Here is a 26125-nt window from a genome sequence, read left to right on the forward strand (position 1 = left end):
GCAGCATTGGTTAGGCACAACCAAATGGGAAGGTACAAACAGTGGACTGGATCACTGAAATGGACTACAGGACTGGTTTTTTTTTTTTCATTTTACATTCTAGGGTGCTGGGTTGTTTTTGTTGCTGTATTTGTGAAAAGAAATTCTCAGGGGAATAAATGTTCAAATGACTACTACTGTAATTACACCTGTACAAGTAGCTGCTACATAGTTATACTCACACCAAGTAGTGAGTTGTAATACTATGGAAGCGAGTTGTAGACCTTGTTTATGTACACATTGCCATAGTATCATACACATGCTTCTTATCTGCAAAAAGAACAGTTTGGCAGAAAAACATCAAGGAGGCATTTCTAAAAAATATGAAATTTCAATAGGGAAACTAATAATTTTTTATATCACCAACACCAAAGCTAATGCAATAATCTTGGGATGTATCACACTCACTTTCAAGTACTGTAGCTATGACTAAAACAGGGTTGAAGTAAGTGTAACAGCCACTGTGCCTAACAAAAGTGTTAAAAATGCAATTTAGAACCAAAAAACACTAGTCCAGTAGTCGATTCCAGTAGTCTAGTCCAGTAGTACAGTCACCTTCCCAATATGTAGGCTTGAGCCAATTATGCTTTGAAAATTACCTATTAAAGTCCACTCTATTACGCTCAAAATTATGCTCTCAAAATCTAGATTATGCTCGAGCGCTGACTGTTTTATTAGAGTATATGTGCATTTCCTGACTGCTGTATTAGAGTAAGTGACTGCTTTATTAGAGTACACCCAGTATCTCTATCTTAAGTGTGAATAATCAGTCAAGAAATGGTAGAAATAATAACACTACAAGGTTTTTGATATAAAATGCAGTAATATTGTGCAATGTTGTGCAGTATTTTTGGCGTGCGCATGGCGCATTTTAATTTAAATTCTTGAAAATCGTCCTATTAGACCACTCCAAATAAATTCTCTGTTTCCCATCCACTGCTTGCATCTGGTTACTGCCAGTTCTAAATATTTCATTATTCCGTATTCTTCCATTATTTTCTGGTTATTCTTGCATACTGATAGGCTCAGTAAAAGCTATCTTTAAACAGTGTCAGCTCACGTGTCAGTAGTGCTATTAAGTCAGCACAAACTTCACGTTTGTGTTATTTTTGCAGCTACAAAGGAAGGAACAAGCTTACAAGCATGCTTTTATGCAGCCTTTTTCGAGCCCTGCCTTTTTGACTGTGCCAGGCAAATAATGGCTTGTAAAGCTAGCCAATTTTATAATGAAATAATGGAAATGGACTACCCACTTGCATACAAATATGCCTGAGTCCAGGACGGGAAACATAATTTATTTGGAGTGGCCTTATGCTGGCATAATGCTTGATGCTTTTGCTAGCCTATTATGCTCAAAATTATGCCAGCATAATTGGCGCAAGCCTACCAATGTGAAAGTACGTTAAACACTGGACTTGTAAATGAGGTTAGTTCTTTATTAAGGCCACTCCAAATAAATTCTCTGTTTCCGGTCCTGGACTCAGGCATATTTACCATGCGGGCGAACGGACCATTTTCATTGTTTCATTATAAGACTGGCAGCCATTCAAGCCATTATTTGCTTGACACAGCCATAAAAAGCTGCATAAAAGCATGTTTAATGCTTGTACTTTCCTTTTAAGTTGAAAAAATAACACAAGCGTGAATTTTGCCGACTTGATAGCATTGCTGACACTGTTGCAAGATGGCTTTTTACTGAGCCTTTACAGAATGCATGAATAACCGGAAAATAATGGAAGAATATGGAATAATGGAATATTTAGAGCTGGCAGTAACCAGATGCGGGCGGTGGAAGGGAAACAGAAAATTTATTTGGAGTGGCCTAAAGAAGAAGGTCACAGGTTAGTTTATCTGGCATTTTGAATAATACTAATCATTAGTGTGATGTCCTGTGATACTTTATGGATTGAACCACTAGGTATCATGACTATAGTTTATCCATGATTATTATAGGAAGTACTTAATGCACTTAAAGCAATGGTATTGATCTGCATTTCAATATTCTGTGGCATATGTTGTGCTTGAGCAATGCCTCATGATTATTCTCTAGGGACCCGTCGATTATGCTGGCATAATTATGAGCATAATAGGTACCTGAAAGCATTGAGCATAATGCTAGCATAATAGGTAGAATATTTTGTAACAGTATGAATTCTTGCTTATAAAAATAGGTATCACAGAAAGATCGATATACTCTAATAGAACAGTCAGTAACTCTAATAGAGCAATCACATAGCTGACTGTTCTATTAGAGTATATCGATCTTTCCTGTGATATGCATTTTGACAAGTAAGTTTGTGCTTCAGCCACTATTATTTACCCATAAACTGGAAATTATTAGCAGAGCATGAGAATTGAGGAATAAATAATTGAGTACAGTTTGAGCATAATGGGTAAGTAATGAGCATAAATTTAAACATAATAGGTAAATTTTTGAGCAGTGCAGCATAGCATAATAGGTAAAAATATGAGCATAATCGGCGGGTCCCTATTATTCTCACACCAATTATCTACAATCAAAATCCTCATGGATCAATATAAGTATATACTTAACAAACAATGAAACTGTGTTGTCAAAATTTTTCATGGAATATACAACTTTTCTTGATTTACTGTATAAGTTTTCAATGCATGGATTCAATTTAAATTTTATTATATTCATTCATTGTAGTATCGATATATGAATACGTACAATGTAATGCTAGACTGCATACTATCAGCTCTTACCAGGATGTGGATGACTATAGTGAGAGTAATGTTTAGATTTAAGATAAACACATTGGCTCAGCAATTCAAAAGACTCATGCACGTTTCCCTGTCTTCTCTTCATTGTTCCCATCTTTTCAAGAATATCTGTCTTCTTGATAGTCCAAGTATCAATGTTTGCTTCAAAATCATCTTCAGCTATTGCCAAAGCCCGCTCCAGGAACTTTTGAGCACGATCAAAATCACATAAGTGTGTATAAGTAGATCCCAAATTACTAAGTACTTTTGCTTTCTCTGTGTGAAAAAAGTTACAAACACATTTACACAGTTATAAAACATTGAATATTGCATTTAATCATTATGGTTCATTTGTAACTTCACATACATAATAACATGCAACACATGTACAGTCACACATAATCAAGACACACGATAGTGTAATGCGGCCCAAGAAGTGTAGAAATTTTTGTGGTGCATAAATTTTTGTGGATTTTGTGGTTTTCAGCTGGTCTACAAAAATTTATCCACATAAAATTCATCCACAAAAATTAATCCATTTATAAACTCACATCTCAGCTCGAGCAGACCTATTAACCATTGCCACCAATACACTTTCCTTATACTATTAAAGCGTATAATTCTTTGTAATGCACTACACATGACCTGACGATGGCACGTGCCCCTGAACAGATACTAATGGCCTTGTTCAAGTATGTAAGACTGGTTTCCTCTGATTTAGGGACCAGTCTATTCTGCTTTTTTTTCCACTTATTTTTCTTTCCAGCAATTCTTTTATTTTTCACCTATTATGCTCCAAATTTTGCTCAAGAATTATAAATTTTATTCAGCACTGATCTTTGTTAATTGAATATTTCCAAGTGCAAAGTTACAATTTCGCCTTAAAGTGACTGTTCTATTAAAGTATCCCGATCAACAATTACTTCAAACATGTAAAGCAAGAAACTAGCTAATATTGCTTACCATGTGTGACTATTTTATTAGGGTATCTCGATTGTCACTTGTTGTTCCTATAACAATTAGCTATGCATTGTCGATATTTTAGCATGTCTGACTGTTCTATTAGAGTATCTCGATCTTTTGTGCAATGTTTATGTCCACTTCACAAAAATTGCACCTATTATGCCAGCATTTTGCTCATTGTTTTTACCCACCCATTATGCCAAAAATTTTGCCTGCCAAATCAATGGGTCCCTACTCTGATTCCAGCTGGCAAGATTATTTTGTGGTGAGTGAAACCCACAAAATGGTTTGCTTAGTCCCAGATAAGTACGCCAGCGTAAATGGAATAACAAAGCTGTTATGCTGTAAACCTTAAATGCAATCTTAAAGTATGAATTTTGTTCCTTGTGGCTCCTTGCTACAGAATTGCCTGCCAATTAGGGGAGTCCACATTCCAAATTTCAAGGAAATCGTCCCAGCCATTTCTGAGATACAAGCGGCCAAATTTTCTATTATTTTCTTCTTCGACTTTTCGCACACTATGCAAAAAGTTCTGTAAAACTCCTTGAAATTTGGCACACATAAATGGAGTCCAAAGGCGAATCCTAGTATCAAATTTGGTGAAAATCCAATGAATGGTTCAGGATGTACGACCAATTATTCATGTGAAACAAGATCATTTTGTTGTCATGTCTACAGGGTAAACTGTTTCATGAAATGAGTTGAAAATCGGTTTGTAGATAGATCAACCATTCTAGGAGTACCTTTTGGTGGTTTGAAAGTAATAGAAATAAGGATGATGGAGATATGACTTGAAGCCAAAGGTGTGTAACAATTGCGTGATCAAGATTCATGAATAAAAATACAAATAATTTTCACACCTACTAGGCAAGCCGCTTAGAGCAATGCAGTAGCCAATCTAGAAATTTTCAGATGGGATTTCAGGTTCAGGAAGTTTTCAATAGCTGTCAGTGGCAGATCTCCACTCTAGAATTGCAACTTCAGCCTATAGCTTGATGTCGAAGACCAAAAAAAAAATGGAACTACCTGCTGTTGAGCAACATAATGCTGATTTTAAAGCTAAAAGTATGAAGTTTGTCCAGTAGAAAAGTACTAATGTAATACATTATGCATAACTCTTCATGATGTTATCACCCACACGATTGTGAATCGTCACCCACATGAATCGTAAATAAAATAGGAAAACACGTTATTTTCAGATGGGGTTTCAGCTGAAACCATAGCAACCCCCTGTATCTGCCACTGCAATGATCTGAAAATCGCTATGTAGCTGAAAGAGTCATCATACAAAGTCCTTGCAGTAGTACAGAAGAATTGGAATACAAACTACTGAGTTATGATTCAAAAGCCAAGATTGAGATACTCCAATAGAAACATCACCCTTATAGAGCATTCAGCTATGTTTATAGTTTACTCCATTATAGAATTCTATTATATTAAAAGTTATTATGTAGGTAATTCTGCTACAAACAGTTAATCTTGTACAAGCAAGTCACCCTATTCAAGTCACCCTATTCAACTACAAGTAAGTCAAGCAAGTCACCCTATTCAACTACAAGCAAGTCACCCTATAGAGAGTCCAGCTACTAATATATCACTGTAGAGATTCAGAACATTACAAGTCACACTGAAGAGAGTTCAGCTCTAAACAATCACCCTGTAGAGAGTTCAGCTACAAACAAGTCACTCTGTAGAGAATTCATCTACAAAAAAGTAACTGTGTAGATAATTCAGCTACAAAGAAACTACCCTGTAGAGAGTTCATCTATACAAACAAGTTATCTTATAGAGATCAGCTATAAACAAGTAACCCTGTGGAGAGTTCAGCTACAAACAACTTATTTTATACAATGTTCATCTACAATTAAGTCACTCTGTAGAGAGTTCAGCTACAAACAAGTCACTCTGTAGAGAATTCTGCTACAAACAAGTTACCTTGTAGAGGGTTCAGAATCCAAAAAACCACCCTGTAAAGAGTTCAGCTATACAAACAAGTTACTATAAAAAGAGATCAGCTAGAAAGAAGAAAGACCTAAGCTACAAACAGATCACCCTGTAGAGGGTTCAGCTAGAAACAAGTCACCCTATAGAGAGATCAACTAGAAGACATTACCTTGTAGAGAGTTCAGCTACAAACAAATCATCCTGTAGAGAGATCAGCTACAAACAAATCACCCTGTAGAGAGTTCAACTAGAAACAAGTCACCCCGTAGAGAAATCAGCTAGTAGAAATCACCTTGTAGAGAGTTCAGCTGCAAATAAACCACCCTGTAGAGAGATCAGCTACAAAGAGCCATCCTGTAGAGAGTTCAGCTACAAACAAGTTACCATAATTATAGAGATCAGCTAGAAAGAAGTCACCCTGTAGAGAGCTCAGCTACAAACAGATCACCCTGTAGAAAGTTCAGCTACGAACAGATCACCTTGTAGAAAGTTCATCTACAAACAAGTCTCCCAGTAGAGAGATCAGCTAGAAACAAATCACCCAGCAAACAGATCAGCTAGAAGACGTCATGTTATAGAGAGTTCAGCTAAAAAGAAACCATACCTGTAGAGAGTTCAGCTACAAATAAATCAGCCTGCAGAGAGTTCAGCTACGAACTAATCACCCTGTACAGAATTCAGATACAAACAAATCACCCTGTAGAGACTTCAGCTACAAACAAATCACTCTGTAGAGAGTTCAGTAATAAACAAATCACCCTGTAGAGAGTTCAGCCACAAACAAGTTACCCTATAGAGAGATCAGCTAGAAACAAGTCACCCTGTAGAGAATTCAGCTACAAAAATATCATCCTGTAGATATTTCAGCTACACACAAGTTACTCTGTAGAGAGATCAGCTAGAAACCAGTACAGAGATCAGCTACAAAAACAAATAACCTTTAGATAGATCGGCCAGATAAAGTGACCCTGTAGAGAGATCAACTAGAAACAAATCATGCTGTAGAGAGTTCAGCTACAAGAAACTACCCTGTAGAGAGTTCAGCTGTTTTATAAACAAGTTACTCTGTAGAGAGATCGGCTAGAAATAAGTCACCTTATAGGGAGATCAGTTAGAAACTTGACACAATGTAGAGAGTTCAGAATCAGCTGCAAGCAATTTGCTCTGTAGAGAGTTCAGTTACAAACAAATCACCCACCCTGTAGAGACTTCAGCTACAAACAAATCACTATGTAGAGAGTTCAACTACAAACAGATAATGCTATAGAGAGTTCAGCTAGAAAAAAGTCACCCTGTAGAGAGAATCCTGTACAGAGTTCAGCTACAAGCAAATCATCCTGTAGATAGTTCAGCTACATTTCAAGTCACTCAGTAGAGAGATCAGCTGCAAACAAGTTATCCTGTAAGGAATAATTGGCTTGTAATAATTATATTTATATGATTTGTATAGTTACTGATAAAATCAAAAATAGTTAAAGTAATAAAAATCTCTTTTTCTTCTTCCTGTGGCAAAGAAAAAAAAGATAGGTTAAAATGCCCCAAAATCGGCCATACAGTGCAGGTCGGCTTTTGGGTATACAAATACAAACAGAAGTGATATCTAATCCAAAACAGCTAAACTGTAAAAAAAGAGTGTGACCGTCAAAAAGACTATCAAGTGGCACCAAATTTACCAGAATTGTCATTATTAAAAATTTTACCATTAACCTACCATCACAACCATTTCTTGGCTGCCACATTGAATTTCACATTGATTTTCACCATAGCCTTTTGGGGGGCTGCACACTTTTTTTACAGCTTAACTGTTTTGGATTAGATATAATTACATGCTGTGAATAAGGGCATGGCCCTAGTTATAAAAATGAAGGTGGCAGCCAAGAAACAGTTAATGTAGATCAATTTTTTGTCAATCTTGGAATTAACATCACTGCGACCATGTCTTTGTCACATTTAACTTTGTAACTTTTAAACTTATATATTTTTAGGGTCACACCTTTTCTCACAGCTTTTCTGCTTGGCACAGATATCACTCTATTTGTAATTGCTACCCTAAAACCTGGCCTACAGCTGGCTTTGGAGATTACCTTAGCTTTTCTTTTCCGCAACTGAATAATATCAATTCTGATAGATAACAAATTATTTTGCAACTGTAATAGTGTGATTGGTTACCTTACCTCTACTTGGTGACTGTGTATGTGTCTAAACATTCTACAGGGAGATCTGTTATGCATGTATCTGAACACTCTACAGGATCATGAACATCCTACAAGTTGACTTAGGTATATGTAGCTGAATGCTCTAATAGGGTGACTTTTAGCTTATCTGAATGATATACAGGGTGATAGTAGAATGGCATAGTGGGAGCAATGGGTCATAAGTGATACAATTATGAAACTTTTTACATAAATTACAATCCTTATGACATTTGTGACTGGGTCTGGGAAAACAGGTCTTACTGTCCATGATAGCAGATTTAATATTTCCATAAAGAAAACAAAGCTGCATGAATGAACCCATAATTAAAATCTTTAGTAGTCTGCTTTTGCTGGCTGCTTTTCCCAAGCACAGTGGTGATCCGTTTGAGTAGTGTGGGACTCTAATGGAGCTCTGGCCAGACTGGGGATGGCTGCATGTGGCTGTACAGCTCTGTGGTGTTGAATAAAGACCTGTGCTGTAAATTTCTTTTACTTTTAGCCAGTTTTGATACCTGAATGGCCTATAACTCATCCCTGCACCTTTCTTTTTAATTGTTTAAATAACTTCTTGCCCTCTTCTGGCACCCTACCACCCATCCTTTTTGAGCCCATCTAATATAGTAAACATCGAGTTGAAAACTATCTAAAGTGGTGAGAATCTTAATGGTTAGCTACTTGTACCTTCAAGGTAAGGAATTGGTGTAAAATATGTGAAGATTTGATACACATAGTTTCAACCACTGGCAAGCTACAACACACTGAATACTTAAAGCTGGTATTTTTCAATACTTTTAAATAGGCAATAAGACTGGCTATGTCACGTTTATTTTTATATTTCCATTGAATCTTTGGTCACCTTTACATTATTTTTGTCTTTACTCCTTGAGGTATTATTTTAAGTAGTTGTAAGTATGATTTAAAATTAATCTTAATGAAAGAAGCAACTTGGTTTTGTTAGGTGATTTTGTTCAGAAGTAATATTAGCTATGTAATTCTGTAGATTACCTGCTCATTTGTAAGTTACATTTGCCCCAAGGGCTGATAAACTCACAAAACTTTGTAATGATTATAACTTTGGAGTGAAATGAGCTATTTTCTTCAAACAAAATCAAATTGCTTCCCAGATCAACAACTTTAATTTAAAGCTGTATTTGACCAGTATAATATAATAATGTCTCAGTGAGATAAAGACAAAAATGATAAAATTTCAATACAAATGGCTGTAAAGGTCACCAATGGTCAAATCTGTTGTAGGACTATATAAAAAAGAGTAAATGTCACAAGGAAAGCAATTTATGTGGAAAGTTACAAAATTGTGTCGCATAGTGCACAAAATTCTCAATTTTTGCACTATGCAGCTCTACTATGATTGGTTACCTGGCTGAATACTCTTTGAATTGCTAGTTAATTACTCAGTATGTTATTATGTGGACATGAGCTATTGGTACTATTAAGTATTGATGTGTAAGTTGTAGTATTGCTATATTATTTTTGCCTTTGATTATAATGAGATACATAAGCATACCATGAGAGTTGATTAAGGAAGTAGAAGGCCAAATGAATGCAAACTATCTTTTGTAAATAAGTATTTCTTGTCTACACATTGTATCACTACAAACGCAATACATATGTAATACGCTAGCATTTATAATTGAAGAATGTATATTTCTTTTTAAAGTGAATTTTTGGTTGCTTGCAATTATTTTACCACACCTAAATTTCCCTTCTGTATGGTACTATGGTGACATACCTTGCAGTTTATAAAGCTCCAGATATTAGTATGCTTAAACTGATAATATGTTAATAGCTGTTTGAATTACCACCATAAATTAAATTTGTTAACCATTTTTACATACAATTCATTGGAAAGTTATACACATACTTACTATACACGCATGCGATATTATAAAATCAACAGTTGTATTGCAGTAATTATACATAGACTAACCAGAATGATATAATTCTCCTTGTGTAAGCTTTTTCATTGCAGATAAAGCCATTTCTTTACTTTCCAGTAAATCATTATTGTGTCGTAATGAAACACTCAATTCAGACTCAATCAAGGCTACCTTTACATGATCTTTTCCATAAACAGTTTTAAAAATATCATGAGCTTCTTTTAGAAGATTAATACTCTCTTGTGGAAGACACTGATCTCTTAAAATGATTGCTTTTTGATGCTTGAGTTCTGCTTGCTAAGATAATATGATATGAAATTTACATGATAACAATATGTGCACACTTAAAAGTGCAAAAGAAAACACACATGGTTACAGTATATATATATATATAATCTGTTTTACACAAGTACGTAAAGATCTATGTATTGTGGTATGAAATTGGCCTGAAATGTGTGTCAAAACCTAAATACTACTGGTCAAAGATGTAGGCAGATCTTCAGCAGTTGAGTATTGAAAAAAGTTACTTCATAATTTTACCATTCATCCTTGTGTAGAGAATAGATACAAATTTCATGGGTGCATTATAACTACAACATACGTAATACTACTGCTCTTAAAATCATTATATAGCTGTGACTGCAATGACTCTACTGGTAAAATAATGAATAAATTCTTTCTGATATCTAAACTTTATTGTAACTTAAATAGCTTCAAATCATAACGTCTAGGCTCTAATTTCAAAAAGGTTGGTTGCAAGTGTTAAGAAAATAGCACATCATAATTTCTTCACAATACATTATCACGTCACTACTGTGTCTTCTGTATCATTTTAAAGATTCCAAACTCAAGTTTCTGATCTTTTCTGCTGCTCTTAACTTTTAATACTAAGCAATATTCTAGTGACTTTTTGTTGAATATTTCATTACAGTCTGTAATAAAAAAGAGACCCCTTTCCATACACCTGAGGGCTGCAGGCCCAAGGGTAAAGTTGTTTACAAATGAGAAACAAACCAAATAGGTGTGTTACAACTGATTTGTGGTATGGGATGTGCACAGATCAAAGGTGCTCATTTGTAACATGGTAGGAACAAGAAACCAAAGCTAATATTGGCTACCACTGAGTGCTGCGCACAAGGAATGATTTTACTTATTAATTATTGTCTTGATGGTTATTATTATCTAATTTATTCATTGGTAGTGTGTTTCCCATGCTTGCAAATGCGAGGTATATATTGATGCCAATCACTTCAGACATTGTACTACTTCACATCATTTAGACGGGTGTGGGCTGAAGTGTCTAATGTTCATTGTTGAGTAGTAAAGTGCTATAATAGTCTTGGTTTGCTAAATTTATTGGTGAACAAGTGTTATGCTGACTCAGCTCAGTGGTTGTACTGCTTCCCATTCATTTAGATGAGTGCAGTTATTCATTCCAGCATTATTTGCCTCCTTTATGTGTCCAGACTGTTTGGCCAAAAGGAGGTACTTAGCCATGATACAATTATTTGTAGTTGTGATACAATTATTTGTAAACAAGTTACAACTGATTTGTAACACTGTTGGCAGCCTTTGATACACACCATACCACAAATATGCATTGTATTTGTATTGTACTTAGGATCATCAGGTTAACAACAGGCTATGCAGCTAAAATGTACGGTTCAGATTTAATGCAATGACTCAGTTTAGGGTAAGACACCTTTTCTTGGCATGACTAATTAATTGTAAAAGCATTATCATTTATGAATTATGTAACAGAATTCCTCATATTTTATATCAAGTTACACATGTAGCTATGTCATATGTGCCAAGATATGCTCGGCTAAGAGGTCACTGTGATCTGGTGCAACAGTTGTGGTGTTGCAATGACATGATAGTACGCAATTATTCCAAAACTCCTAGTCATTGTAAAAGTTTCTAAAAATAGCAAATGCTGAATTCTTTTTTTTGATAGCAAATGTTGAATTCTTGTGGATCATGCACTACACAATACAGATATTGCATGGCATACCACACCACACTACGTCATCACTACTCCAACATAGGCACTGCATAGGCCTGCGCCTATTATGCCGGCATAATCTTGAGAATAATAGGTCACCAATTTTGTGAGAATAATTCCGGAATTATAGGATGATTATAGGCATAATTTTAGAATAATCGGACGACTACGGGAATAATCGCTGGAATTAGGGGGCGTGTGTCTTCTTGATTACCTAGAAGAAAGAGTTAAGCTACTACAAATGATATAAAGCTGACAGGAGTGCTGGCTGAAAGGAGCTGAATAGCCTCTAAAAGATCGATATACTCTAATAAAACGTTCAAATACTCTAATAAAGCAGTCAGATCGTTTCATGTTAATAATCTGCAGCCAGCATCAGGGATTTAACTGCATGATTATCTGCAATTCTGAAACTTGTACATCTTATACCAATGTATCTTCTTCAAGTCTTTGAGCATTATTATCTACCTAACTTAGTAGCTATACAGTAGTTACAGCATATTATTAATACACTAATAATTAAATACACTTGAATTATACTTTAGATAGCTATTCTAAGTCTGCTGTAACTATTATGGATAGAAAAATGATGTGTAAGGTGGAATGCTTCATATATGGCTATTAATAATTTGGACAAAACTACTTATAGCCCCATCTTGAAAACTAAGCGACTAGCCACAGATATATACTGAATGAGAATAATTATGGAATAATAGGCTGGATACAAGAATAACAAAAAGAATAATAGGAGAATTTTTTGGGAAATTCTCGAAAGAATAATAGGTAAAATTTTGAGCATAATAGGCTCAGGCCTAGCACTGCATCACATCAGTATTAATTTCATATCACAGTTACACAGCATTATAGCCAGTGTTGCAGTGTTGCAATGTTATGGTTCTGATGTGTTGCAATGTTGTGGTGCAGTGGTGTGGTGGTGCTGCAGTGTTGCGATACTGCAGTGTTGTAGTGTAGTGGTGCTGCGGTGTAGGGATGATGCAGTGTTGTGGTGCTGCGATGCTTGCAGTGTTGCAGTGCTGCAGTGTTGTAGTGCTGCAGTTTTGCGGTGTTGCAGTGATGTGGTGCTGCGGTGTTGCAATGCTGCGATGTTGCTATGCTATGGTGTTGCGGTGCTGCGATGTTGTGGTGTTGCAGTGCTGCGGTGCTGCAGTGTTGCAGTGCTGCACTGTTGTGCTGTTCCGTAACACACCGCTGTACCGCTGTACCGCAACACCATAACACTTCAGCAATGCAGCACTGCAACAACGCAGGATCCCAACACCACAGGAGTGCAGCATCACAACACTGCAGCACCACTACACCTCAACACCACAGCTCTGCAACACCACAGCATCACAGCACTGCAACAATGCAGCATCGCAACACCGCAGCACCGCAGCATCACAACATCACAGCACTGCAAAAATGCAGCATCGCAGCTACATTGGTACAATGAGTGCTGTGCCCAAGGCTATGCCCAAACCCCAAGGCTGTGCCAACTGTATTTAGAAGAAGTAAACCATTTGTGAGATTGTAACTACGAATACCATATAGCAGGTTATTTTTTAAGGGTTTTAATTTCAGATGTTTTGAAGAAGCAATTCTCTTTGAAATTAAATTCCAAAGTCCAAGTGTTGTACAAAAATAAATTCCCACAAAGACAATCAAATCACGTGATTGTCAAGTGTTTTTAGCATGGCACAATGCACAGCAGTGTTTTGTCTCATCGTATGATGGCTTCTTATCACTACTTCAAACCAGCGTCAAAGAAACTTCTGTACCCTAATGGGCCAATACCTCAATCAATACTGTCAGTTTCTATTCAGAATGCCAATGAGGCCTATCTGAAAACTACAGCCTGATTTGAAACAAGCAAATGGGGATCATATGTTAGGTTTACAGGAGTTCAACAGGCTAGATTTGCTTTAGCTCATGGAAGCAAGGAGGTGATTTGTCACTTTACAGCACAGTATTGTGTGCCAGAAATCCCTAACAGTTCAATCAGCACATAGAAATCCAAATAATTATACAGAAGAAATAAATTTAAAGCGGACTGCTGGAGAGTTTGAACCCAATAGTGAGATTGTGATACATAGTATAGAGTAAGCCACCAATATTGGGTCACCATCGGATTGTATGCGATATTTCTTTAAACCCGCAAAAAAATTCTGCTCCGACTGTGCTCTAGGAGAGGCCTAGGCCGTAGACTTCTGCATGCTAAATCTCAGATCTGCAGCTTTCTTGATCTGGCTGCGGGAGTTGAAAAAGTAACCTGTCTGAATGTTCTCAATTATCAGACAAAAATATGTATTATCGGTCAAGTGGCACTGCTCATAATGCTGGAAGCTGATCAATTTTCTGTGCTTGATGTGAAAGAGCAACTCTTATACACTGTATTCTCAAAATATATGTAGACATTTAGCTTAGTCGTTATTAGCTGTGTGTTACAAAACTCCAAATTTACCTCTTCGTGCAATCTTAAATTTGGCCACATGTGAAGTACATGCACATCAAATAGTCACCTATATCAAATGCAAAGCTAATTTTATGAACAATGAGAGCATCAGCTACCATTCATTAGTAAATAAATACATGCATGATGGCCTTATCTTGGTTTTTTCCTTTATGGCTGCATTACATTTATGCTTCTCTGACAGTAGCAGCCTAACTAATGCACCTGGCACGTATATATTACACAATCTAAATCCTCTTAATTGGGGTTAGACTGTCCTCTCACTCAAAATAATGTCCAAAACATTAGCCAGATCAAAATAGTCTAAGAGAGCAGTCACCTATTGGAATAGCCAGAAGGTCTGAGGGACATTCCTAGGTATATTCGCACGAATAAGACTGTTAATATGTGAATTTTATTGATTATATACAATGCTTAAATGCTGATTAATGTGATAATACATTGGATGATCACTAAAATAGAGTAATTGACTGCTCTATTAGACTATTTTGATCTGGCTAATATCCTGGGAAGTTTGGAAGAAAATTGTTGACATTTTTTAAAGTGAGAGGATAATCAAAACACCATTTAAGTTGATTTAGATTGTGAATATGTGTGACAGCTGTAGTAACTAGGCTGCTACTGTTAGAGAAGCATAAATGCAATATACATGTAGCTCTTCAGGCAAAAATCAAGGTGTGGTCATCATGTATTTATCTATTTAATACTGAATGGTAGCTGATGCTCTCAGTGTTCATAAAAATAGCTTTGCATTCAGTATAGGTGACTATTTAATGTACATGAGCTTCACATGTGGCCAAATTTAAACAGAGGTGATTTTGGAGCTTTGAAATTCACAGCTATAAGGGCTAAGCCAAATATCTGCATATATTTGGAGAGTATAAGAGTTGCTCTTTCATATCAAGCACAGAAAGACTTGATCACCTTTAAGCATTGAGAACAGTGCCACTTGACCTATAATACATATTTTTGTCCAGTAACTGAGAACATACGGACAGGTTATTTTTGCAGATCCTGCAGCCAGAAGAAGAAAGCTGCAGGTCTGAAATTTTGCATACAAGAGTCTATAGCCATGCAAAAAAATTGAAACATGACATGTATGAGTTAGTACTGGTATATAGGGCTTCTTAACACCTGTATAGCATTTAAAGTTTTACTATTAATTTTTATTTTTCATAAAGTAAGTTCTTGCACAAAAATTAATGCTGTTTCACAACAGCTGCTGTGTGGTATGTACCGCAATTTGCTTTTTTCTCTGTGAAATTATTTTCATATGCAAAAACTTGTATGAAAATTTCTTGCACAAAAATTTTACACAAGATCGAACTACTCTAATAGAGCAGTCATTCACATAAATCATACAAAAATATTTTTACACAAAAATTTTATTACATTTTTTTGCACCAAAATAAAAGGAATTACACTATAACTCAGTTATATTTACCCTGTAGGTATAGCAAAAGGGACATACATAAAGGTAATTTTGTTTACTGGATACCTTATGTCCTCCCTTTAAAGATTGATATAATCTAGTAGAGCAATCATATTCTATTAAAGCAGACAGACATGGATGAGTTGTGCAGAAAACATGCATCTTAGAGTTAAAGTATATTTAGTAGCATATATATTCTAGGAAGATTTGTAACTTCACAGAGTGTGGTTTCATACTTTTATTTAAGATGAGAATGATTCCAAAGAAAACTCTCCTTCGGCATAACAGTAAGGCTGTTGTCAAGAGCTGCCATTACACTTGTTAGTAGTATCTAATCCAGAACATCCAAGCTGTAAAAAGAGTGCGACCCTCAAAAAGGCTATGATAAGAAAAATATGAGTGCATTTGGAAAAACAATCCAAATCGCACATTAGAAGTTTCAAGATAAATGGCTTTAAAGAATTCAAGTCAGCATAGCTTGCCAAGGTTATCAAGCATGCATATGAAATTTGCACAAAAGATACATTAATATATGTGACCAGGCCTGCGAAAACAGGGCATGTGGGCACAAACTACACCATGTCACTCTACAGGTCATATCTCAGTGCTGGAACAGAATATGTGTATTTTGTTACTGGCATCATAAAGCCAATTAAATTTGTACTAGATGCTCAAAATTGCATTGCCATAGCATACTGGTACAAAAAGTTATGAGTGATGAAAGTTTGAAAAAGTAGGAAAAATCATGTTCCCACATGCCCTATATTCACAGGCCTGGTCACATATTACCTTTCAGACACTTCCAGTACTTGTAGCTGCTTATAGAGTTTCCCACCAAATAAGATAGAAAATATGAGCAGTTGGACGAGCGAAGTAGTATCATGAGTGCTCACAAAGGGGTAGAGGGTGGGGGGTGGTGGAGAGGGCAATAGATAGACCTCAAAATGGAGGCAGACTATGATTGGAGTCCAGACACAAGATTACAGGGCTGTGCTGGCTCCCTAGTGGCTGATATGTAACAAAACCAACTGAGAAATGTCTGGCCTACATTATAAGGCTGTCCACCAGTAAACCACTGATTCTTGCCAAGCCAGGTCTTTCACAAGGCCTGAAACCACCGTTTGAGTACTCCACACCATCTAGAAATGACATCTGTTAAAACCAGCCTCGAGTAGTTTGAGTAGTACTGAGGGTCAAAACTAGTAGTACGATAGTGTAGCTATCCAATGATGGTTGTTAGTTTGATTTTGCCTGATGTGCAATTTGAATCGGTTTTGTAAAATCTGGTCACAAATGTGAAATTCAAGGTGGCTGCCAAGAAATGGCTGTGATGGTAGGTTAATGGTAAAAAAAAATTACAATTCAGGTGAATTTGGTGCCAAGACCATGTCGCACAAAATTTACCTGAATTGTCGTTATTAAATTTTTTACTATTAACCTACCATCACAGCCATTTCTTTGGCTGCCATTTTGGATTTCATATCTTTTTTCACCGTAGCCTTTTTGAGGTCCACACTCTTTTTTTACAGCTTGGCTGTTTTGGATTAGATTTCACATCTTTTTGTATTTGTATACCCCCAAAGCCTGCCTATGGCCAGCTTTAGGGCTTTTAAACCTATCTTTTTTCTTTACCACAGGAAGACGAAAAGACAAAGCAGATTTTAAATACTTTGATTAATTCTGATTTTACCAGTACATGTATATATATATATGTGACCGGGCCTGCAAAAACAGGGCATGTGGGCACAAACTACAACCCGTCACACTACAGGTCATATCACAGCATTAGAACAGAATATTTGCATTCTGTAACTTTCATCATAATGCCAATTAAATACGTACCAAGAATTGAAAATTACATTGCCATAGCATAATGGTATAAAAAGTTATGAGCGATAGAAATTTGAAAAAGTAGGCAAAAATCATGTGCCCACATGCCCTATTTTTGCAGGCCCAGTCACATATATGTATATGTTATACTACAGATATCATGGTATTTGAAATATATACCAAAAGATATAGAAACTTAGAAAAGATGGTATAGTGCGAGGCGAATTTAGGAAAGGGTGCTATATAGTGCGAGGTGAAGCCTCGCACTATATAGCACCCTTTCCTAAATATGTTTATCTTTTGGTATATATTTCGAATACCATGATATCTGTAGTATAATATGTTAATACAACACCTCGCCTGCTATATAGTGCCCTTTCCTAAATATGTTTATCTTTTGGTATATATTTCGAATACCATGATATCTGTAGTATAATATGTTAATACAACATCTCGCCTGCTATATAGTGCCCTTTCCTAAATATGTTTATCTTTTGGTATATATTTCGAATACCATGATATCTGTAGTATAATATGTTAATACAACATCTCGCCTCCCACTTGGAAGCAGTAACAGCAATTTCTAATGTTTTTACAGTAATTCCTTGTGATTAGCATGCTTAAGGAGTATGCACATGTGTTGCAGCCTGCAATCTTCTTGAAAATTGATCCAACATTCCATAGCAACTGTTGCTATGCAACAAAATTTAAACCTGACCTAGTTATATTATGCCTTTTGAGCAACTGTTGCTATGGTGTCAAAATCATTTTAGAATTAGTGATGGTTGCCTAGCAATGGTTGCTCGGTTGCTAGGCAACAATGTTGTTGCTAGGTAACAGGAACTGGTTATTATGGTACCACTAGTTGTCAAGTCGGACATGCCTAACTGGTAAAAGAACTAAACACTATCAAAAATTTTTAGCCAATCAGATGCATATATCAAATGTACAAGTGATATGTGACTTGATCTTGGAAAACCTACCTTTTTGGCACATTGGTCAATTTTCTGTTTTATAGCTTAAATAAGGTACTGGGTACTCATCTATCTTGTGTCAACATTTCAGCTTAATACCTTTAAGCATTCCTGAGATATGGCCAATTTACTCTCCTGTACATTACAAACTAATTTTTATGGTAATGTATTGAGTTCTGTGAGTGATTAAGGGTGACAAATGGTGACAAATCACTTTGTTTACCAATAATTCCGTTTTTATCATCTAGAATACTTTAAAACACATTTCTGATAGTTTAATGAAGTATTCTTGGTACATTTCTGCAATTAAATCCCATGTATTATTGTCTAAGACTAAGTCTTAGCCATTCCAGCACCTGACCAATTTGTAAGTTAATTGTTGTCCCACACATGTAAAATTACTACATGGTCTGATATAATCATCCATATCTCCTAAGAAAAAGAAGCTATGGGTGTGAAACTTCACAGCAAGAAGGTTTAATAGTTGCTTTATCCAAGTGTGAAAAAAAAATTAATATTGAAGAAATTGTTGAAATTTTCAATTGAGTTTTCCCAAAAAGTTTGCTTGTGCCCAAAAGGTAGATTTTCCAAGATCCAGTCACATATACTAATTCTATTGGCTAGTTTGCTGTAGTATATCAAAAATATACCACAAGCTGCTATTGGAGTTTTTGTACAGGACACGATATTGATGTTGTATTAATATATATATATATAACCAAGAGTAAATAATGGAAGAGAGAGTATCCAACTGCCATATACTGCATCAAAAATGAGCACGTCAAGTAGAGAAGCCATCCTGTAGTGCTTTCAAAGGCAGCGTTGAATGAAGTAATAAACACCTGCTAGCTCAGACTGTTTGAAGTGTCCAGGCATGATTTGAAGTCGGATACTCTCTTCCATTATTTACTCTTGATATAACTAATACCCAATCGCCCACGCACACGTTTTCGAGCACTGTTCCATCATTTTTGGTCGGATTCCAATCGGATTGGTACCATTCAAATCTAAGATTTGAAACAAATATTTTGATTCCGGATTGGTGGCGATTCGTGAAACTACGGGAAATACCCTTTAAACCATCGTAACTACCTGAGGAAGACACGAATTTTCCCAAAAAACTTTCTGGAGACCCTTATCGTGTTACCAGCCTTCCCCATCCCAGCCTACACTAGACGTTTCTCTCCCCTGTGGACGACAGAATGAGAAATGTAAACATCGAGGCCATAAAATTTTCAAATACAAACTCTTCCCAGGTTTTTCCCCCGATTAGCTTCAAACTCGCTAGACCAACTACCCGTCCAAATCAATGTGTCATAAGGTGGTTTTCGTGTATATCATTACGTGCTAACTTTGGTTACGAGACACTTATCACTGTCAGTGGCCATTACAAGTTTACAATACGCGTATACGGCATTCCGTTATACAAGCGTTGCCAATAGAAATCAGATGACGTCATAATTTAACTATCTAAAAGCTTACAATGAAATAGGATCAATTAAATTTTCATGATTTTCATGATAAATTTTCATGCTATCAAGTTACTTGACAGAGACTACACAAGAAAGACTAGCCTGGAATACACCCTACTGCGCTGCCCACTGCAAGGATAGACGTCCTGAAGTCTACACCACTGTGCGCTAGATGAAGTATAGCTACTGCGACACAAATACAAGCACATCAGGGACCATGGACAGACCTATAACGGAGGATTACCGGCACACCACTGCAAGGGAGAAAATATAGTTTCATAGTGGATGTGGCAAGTTAACGAGCGATGATCACTCCAATCATGCTGCCTATATAGACTACACAAAGAAAATTCGCCTAAAAGACACACTCTCTACACCATATATTGTGGGCGAGCTGGTCAAAGTCTTGACCTGCTGAAACTAAGAGCTTTTCGACCTTTGACCAGTGACTTAACGAGGATATTTCAGTACTTTTCGATTGTGAGTTAGAAATTGTTACCCCGACTTTTGACTTGGCACGAATTTGGTGGCCTTGGCCTCTGACTTAGATTGTGGTCACAGATCTACCTACAGTAAGTGCCTGTGTGTCCAGGCGACGAATCATAGACAATACCATGAAGTTGCTATTGCAGTCTTCAATGTGTAGAGACACATTTTCACTCCTTGGTTAATTCTACAGGAACAGCAGAAACTTCCAGAAGCTAACTACCCTAATTGAACATACATTGCAATATACTCTAATAGAACACGCACGACCTGTAATTGAGCAACCACAATACAACAATACCATGTGTAGAAATGGAATTCCAATTCAGTTACTCTAATAGACAACAACATAATAAACTACTGTATGTGATAAATGCAAGTTGAATTAGAATATAGCTCATTGTGGTGATGCAGCAACTATTGGTAAACTGATCCTCATATCACACTCAGACACTTTGTTAGTTCATGTAACATCATCAAAATGAAGTACAGTACATCCCAATTGTGGTATTTGTCTGCTGTTCTCTATTCAAATACACATGCTGGTGTTGACTTAGAATATAGCTCATTGTGGTGATGCACCAACTATTGGTAAACTGACCCTCATACCACACTCAGACACTTTGTTAGTTCATGCAACATCATCAACTGGTGTTGACCTTGCTCAGTACAGCCAAATAACTTGAATACTCAATACTGTACTGCATACACACTTTGTCATGCAATAAGTAAACACCACAACAATACCAGAACTCCAATTCAGTTATTGATGACACATTCTAACTAAATATAAAGCACTGTATATGTGATGAATGCAAGTTGACTTAGAATATAGCCCATTGTGGTGATGCACCAACTATTGGTAAACTGACCCTCATACCACACTCAGACACTTTGTTAGTTCATGCAACATCATCAACTGGTGTTGACATAGGCGGATCTAGGAGGCATTGTCAGGGGGGGCCAAGGGGGGGGCAAAAAGTTTTAGTGTACAAAAGTGTTTATTCCACTAAGAGGAATTCTAGTACGCAAGTTATATTCAGTTACATAACTTCATTCAGTATAGTTGGATGAATGATAGACATACGGTTGTAAGACTGTAGTTGGCGAAAAAAATTTTAAAATTAGACTTCCTAGGTTTGAATCTGGGAGCATTTTTGATAGCATTTAGCTAACAAAGTGTATGCTTACAATGCATAATATAAAGATTAGTTAGCCTAATTGAGATAAAGCTTATTTGATGGTAAAGTGTGCTAAATAGAGATAAGGTGTAGCTATAGCTAGTATTGTTGTAATGACATTACAATTGTGACTGTTCTATTAGAGTAGTGACTGCTCTATTAGAGTATCTCGATCTTGGCACAAAAATTCAAACTTATATGTCTCACTTTCTTTACAATGTACAGTATAACTGTAAAGTACATTTACAATTGTTGTCTTCTATTTGCCCATTTGCTTTCTATACTTCTGAATACAGTATGAATACATGATTCCAGTTTCTGGTATCAACTGTGAGCCCAAGGGGGGCAAGAGAAAGGCCAGGGGGGGGGCACAGCACCCCTTGGCCCTCCCTCAGATCCGCCTATGGGTGTTGACCTTGCTCAGTACAGCCAAATAACTTGAATACTCAATACTGTACTGCATACACACTTTGTCATGCAATAAGTAAACAACACAACAATACCAGAACTCCAATTCAGTTATTGATGACACATTCTAACTAAATATAAAGCACTGTATATGTGATGAATGCAAGTTGAATTTGAATATAGCTCATTGTGGTGATGCACCAACTATTGGTAAACTGATCCTCATACCACACTCAGACACTTTGTTAGCTCATGTAACATCACCCAAATGAAGTAGATTACATTCTAATTGTGGTAATTGTCTGCTGCTCAAAACTAATCAATGTGCACGGTTGTAATGGGACACATCTTGATATGCCACCTTTAGGAGTGTAGATCTCAGCATGTGTAGAGCCTGTAACTGGACACATGCATCTTGATAAGCCATTTGCATGAGTACTGCACAGATGTGCAGAAATTCCAGTGCACAAGGCCAACCTACATTATAGAAACTATGACATCAGTCATGTCACCAACATTTTAGCTAGATGTTAGTGTCACACACCATGGAAGAAATTATACGCACACATCATTAGCTATGCGTAATCATGTCTTTGTTGGTATGTAATTATGTGATTTCTCCTTGATCATTAGTAATTTCAAATTTAAGTGTATTCACACAATAGCACATAACAATTGTCTTAGTATCACGCACATTTTGTGCAGGTACACCTAGTATATATATTAATACCACACCTGTTTTACTGTCCATGCAAAAGTCTCAATAGTATGTAGCAGTGAAATTTATCCTGTATTCCACTGGTAGCAGTGAAAAAGTTGTAATTGCAATTTCATTGGCTAGAATTTATATTAACAATGTAGCGACAATTAGCGTGTTTAGTACATAGTGACAAATTGCATATATAACAATGCTAATGCACAGCATGCATATATGCAGTGAGTATGGTATTAACTGGGAATAGCATGGGTATAGCAGTGAAATTTGGGATAAATATCACGAGTGTTGCATTTAAAATGGGTAAAATTTCAAGAGGCAAAAGCTACCCATGCTATTACTAGTACTAATGCAACATCAATATCGTGTCCTGTACAAAGTCTCCAGTAGCAGCTTATGGTATGTATATGTAATAGGACAGATGGCTGTGGTATTCGGGATTAATAGTGCGAGCATTGTAAACAGGAAGGAGTAAAATAGTGCGAGGCGAAGCCGAGCACTATTTCCTTCCTGTTTACAGTGCGAGAACTATTAATCCCAAATACCACAGCCATCCGTCCTATTGCAAATTAATCTGACAACCATAGCAACTGTTACTAGGCAACAGAAATTCAAAAAATAACCACTGCAAAAGACCAATCACACTTAGCAACCGTTGCCTGGCAACTGTTGCTATGGTCTCAAAATGACTTTTACCTTAGCAACTGTTACCTAGCAACCGTTGCTAAGCAACCATGTTGTGTCATGCCTTGGGGGCATCTATCACTATGGTAACAATAGTTGTCAAATCGGACATTTACTTCTAATATAAACACACCACACTATTTTAGCCAATCAAATTAGTATTATAGATTTTTGTCATGGGACTTTGACAAACAAGTGTAATACTAATTCTATTGGCTAATCGCTTGACGTATTTCAATATAATACGTCAAGCTGCTATTGAGAGTATTATACAGTAAAACATTCAGTTGTTGGATTAATTTTTGATATACTACAGTAAACTAGGCAATAGAATTAGTATATCACTTGTACATTTGATAATTGGCTAAAACTTTTGATAGTGTTTAGTTGTTTTACCAGTTAGGCACGTCCGACTTGACAACTACTGCTACCATACTAACCTATATCTTACGTAGCAACAATATTGTTGCCTAGCAACCGTTGCTAGGTAATCATTACTAAGGTTAAAATAAATTTTGACACCATAGCAATGGTTGCTAAGCAACCACCAAAAAGCATGTAACTAGGACAGATTTGAATTTTGTTGCCTAGCAACAGTTGCTATCGATTATTGGACCAATGTTCAAGAAGATTGCAGGTTGCAACACATGTGTATACTCCTTGAGCATGCGAATCACAAGGAATTATTAACCAGTACTAATAATGGTGTAAAAACATTAGAAATTGCTGTTACTATACTTCCAAGTGGGAGACGAGATGTTGTATTAGCATATTATACTACGAAATATGTACCAAAAGATATACAAACTTAGAAAAGATATTATAGTGTGAAACAAAGCCTCACACTTTAGGACCTTTAATTAAAATGTATATCTTTTGGTATATATTTCGAATACCATGATATCTGTAGTATAGCATATGTATATATGTGACTCAGTCTGACAAAATCGGTCTTATTGCCCATGTCAGCAGATTTGATTTTCACCCAGGACACAAAGCTACATGAATAAACTATCTAATTCCACATTCACAATCAGCTAGACTTGAGTGGTCTGGTTTTGCTAGCTGCTTTTCCCAAGCCCAGTGGCTATCCATACGTGTGGTGTGGGGCCTTAATGAACTCTGGTCAGACTAGGGATGACTGTATGTGGCTGTACAGCTCTGTGGTATTGAATAAGTACCTTTGCTGTAAATTTCCTATCATTTTAGCCAATTTTGAGACCTCAATGGCCCAAAACTTGGCCTAATTCATCCCTACGCCTTCCTTTTCAATTTTTGAACACCGTCTTTCCCACCTTCCAGGTACTCCCACCTCCCACCCATTTTGCAGCTTGCCTGATACAGTCAACCACGGTTTAAAAACTATCTAAAATGGTGGGAAACTTAGTTGTCGAATACTTGTACAGTGGATGCTGTGGAAGGTAAGCAATTGGTGTAAAATGTGTGAAAATTTGTTACACATAGCTTCAACCATTGGCAAGCTACAACACACTAAATACTTAAAACTGGCATTTCTCGAAACTTTTAAATAGATGATAAGCCCAGTTTTCCCAGACTGGGTCACATATATATATTTAAACAAATCACCCACCCTGTAGAGACTTCATCTACAAACAAATCACCCAGTAGATATACATATATTTATTACATGCCAATTATATGCCAATTATTCTCTACAGGATAACTTGTTTGCAGCTGATCTCTCTACTGGGCAACTTGAAATGTAGCTGAACTCTCAGCAGGGTGATTTGTTTGTAGATGAAGTCTCTACAGGGTGACTTGTTTCTGCTGATCTCTCTATAGGATAACTTGTTTGTGGCTGAACTCTCTAAAGGATGACTTGTTTGTAGCAGAACTCTCTACAGGGTGATTTGTTTGTAGCTGAACTCTCCTGATGATGATTTCTTTGTAGCTGAATTCTCTGTAGGGTGACTTGTTTCTAGCTCATCTCTCTACTGGGTGACATATTTAATTTGTAGCTGAACTCTCTAGAGGATGGTTTGTATACAGCTGAACTCTCTACAGGGTGGTTTGTTTATAACTGAACTCTCTACAGGGTGGTTTCTTTGTGATTGAACTATATACAAGGTGACTTCTTCTAGCTCATCTCTTTATGGGTGACTTGTTTGTAGCTGAACTCTCTACAGGGTGATTTGTTTGTAGCTGAAAACATTAAATGTTGATTTTTTTTATAGCTGAACTCTCTACAGGGTGACTTGTTTCTAGCTGATCTCTCTTTAGGGTAACTTGTTTGTGGCTGAACTCTCTACAGGGAAGTATTTTGTAGCAGAGCTCTCTACTGCGTGACTAGTTTTCTAGCTGTTCTCTCTGTAGAGTAACTTGTTTGTAGCTGAGCTATCTACAGGGTGACTTAATTGCTTGTAGCTGAGTTCTGTGCAAGGTGGTTTGTTTGTGGTTGAACTCTCTATATGGTAAATTGGTTTCATGCTGATCTCCCTACAGGGTAATTTGTAATGGTCTGAATTACTGTAGCGATTTATTTGTAGTTGCAAGTTCTATTGTTTGACTGTTCTATTAGACAGCTGAATGCTCTACTAGGGTGACTGTTCTATTAGTGACTTTAGTGTTCCACCGATAATTGGATAGGTATCGTATCGGAGCCAATATTGGACTTTTAATTTTTGTTTTTGGCATATATATATATGTACACTAGTATATTAAAAATTATAAATTTAAAAATGAAG

General features: G+C 36.5%; 1 protein-coding gene across 1 annotated transcript in view; it reads right to left on the reverse strand.

Moving 5' to 3' along the window:
* LOC136246607 (uncharacterized) overlaps positions 1-26125 on the reverse strand; it is a 102058-nt gene that overhangs the window by 12530 nt on the left and 63403 nt on the right. Inside the window, exons 9-10 of the mRNA XM_066038133.1 lie at positions 9814-10060; positions 2767-3039 (exon numbers count right to left, since the gene is read on the reverse strand). Coding sequence (XP_065894205.1) covers positions 2767-3039; positions 9814-10060 — 520 coding nt within the window. The remainder of the gene's footprint in view (positions 1-2766; positions 3040-9813; positions 10061-26125) is intronic.

Source organism: Dysidea avara, chromosome 2 (assembly GCF_963678975.1).
Source record: "Dysidea avara chromosome 2, odDysAvar1.4, whole genome shotgun sequence".
Classification (NCBI taxonomy): Eukaryota; Metazoa; Porifera; class Demospongiae; order Dictyoceratida; family Dysideidae; genus Dysidea; species Dysidea avara.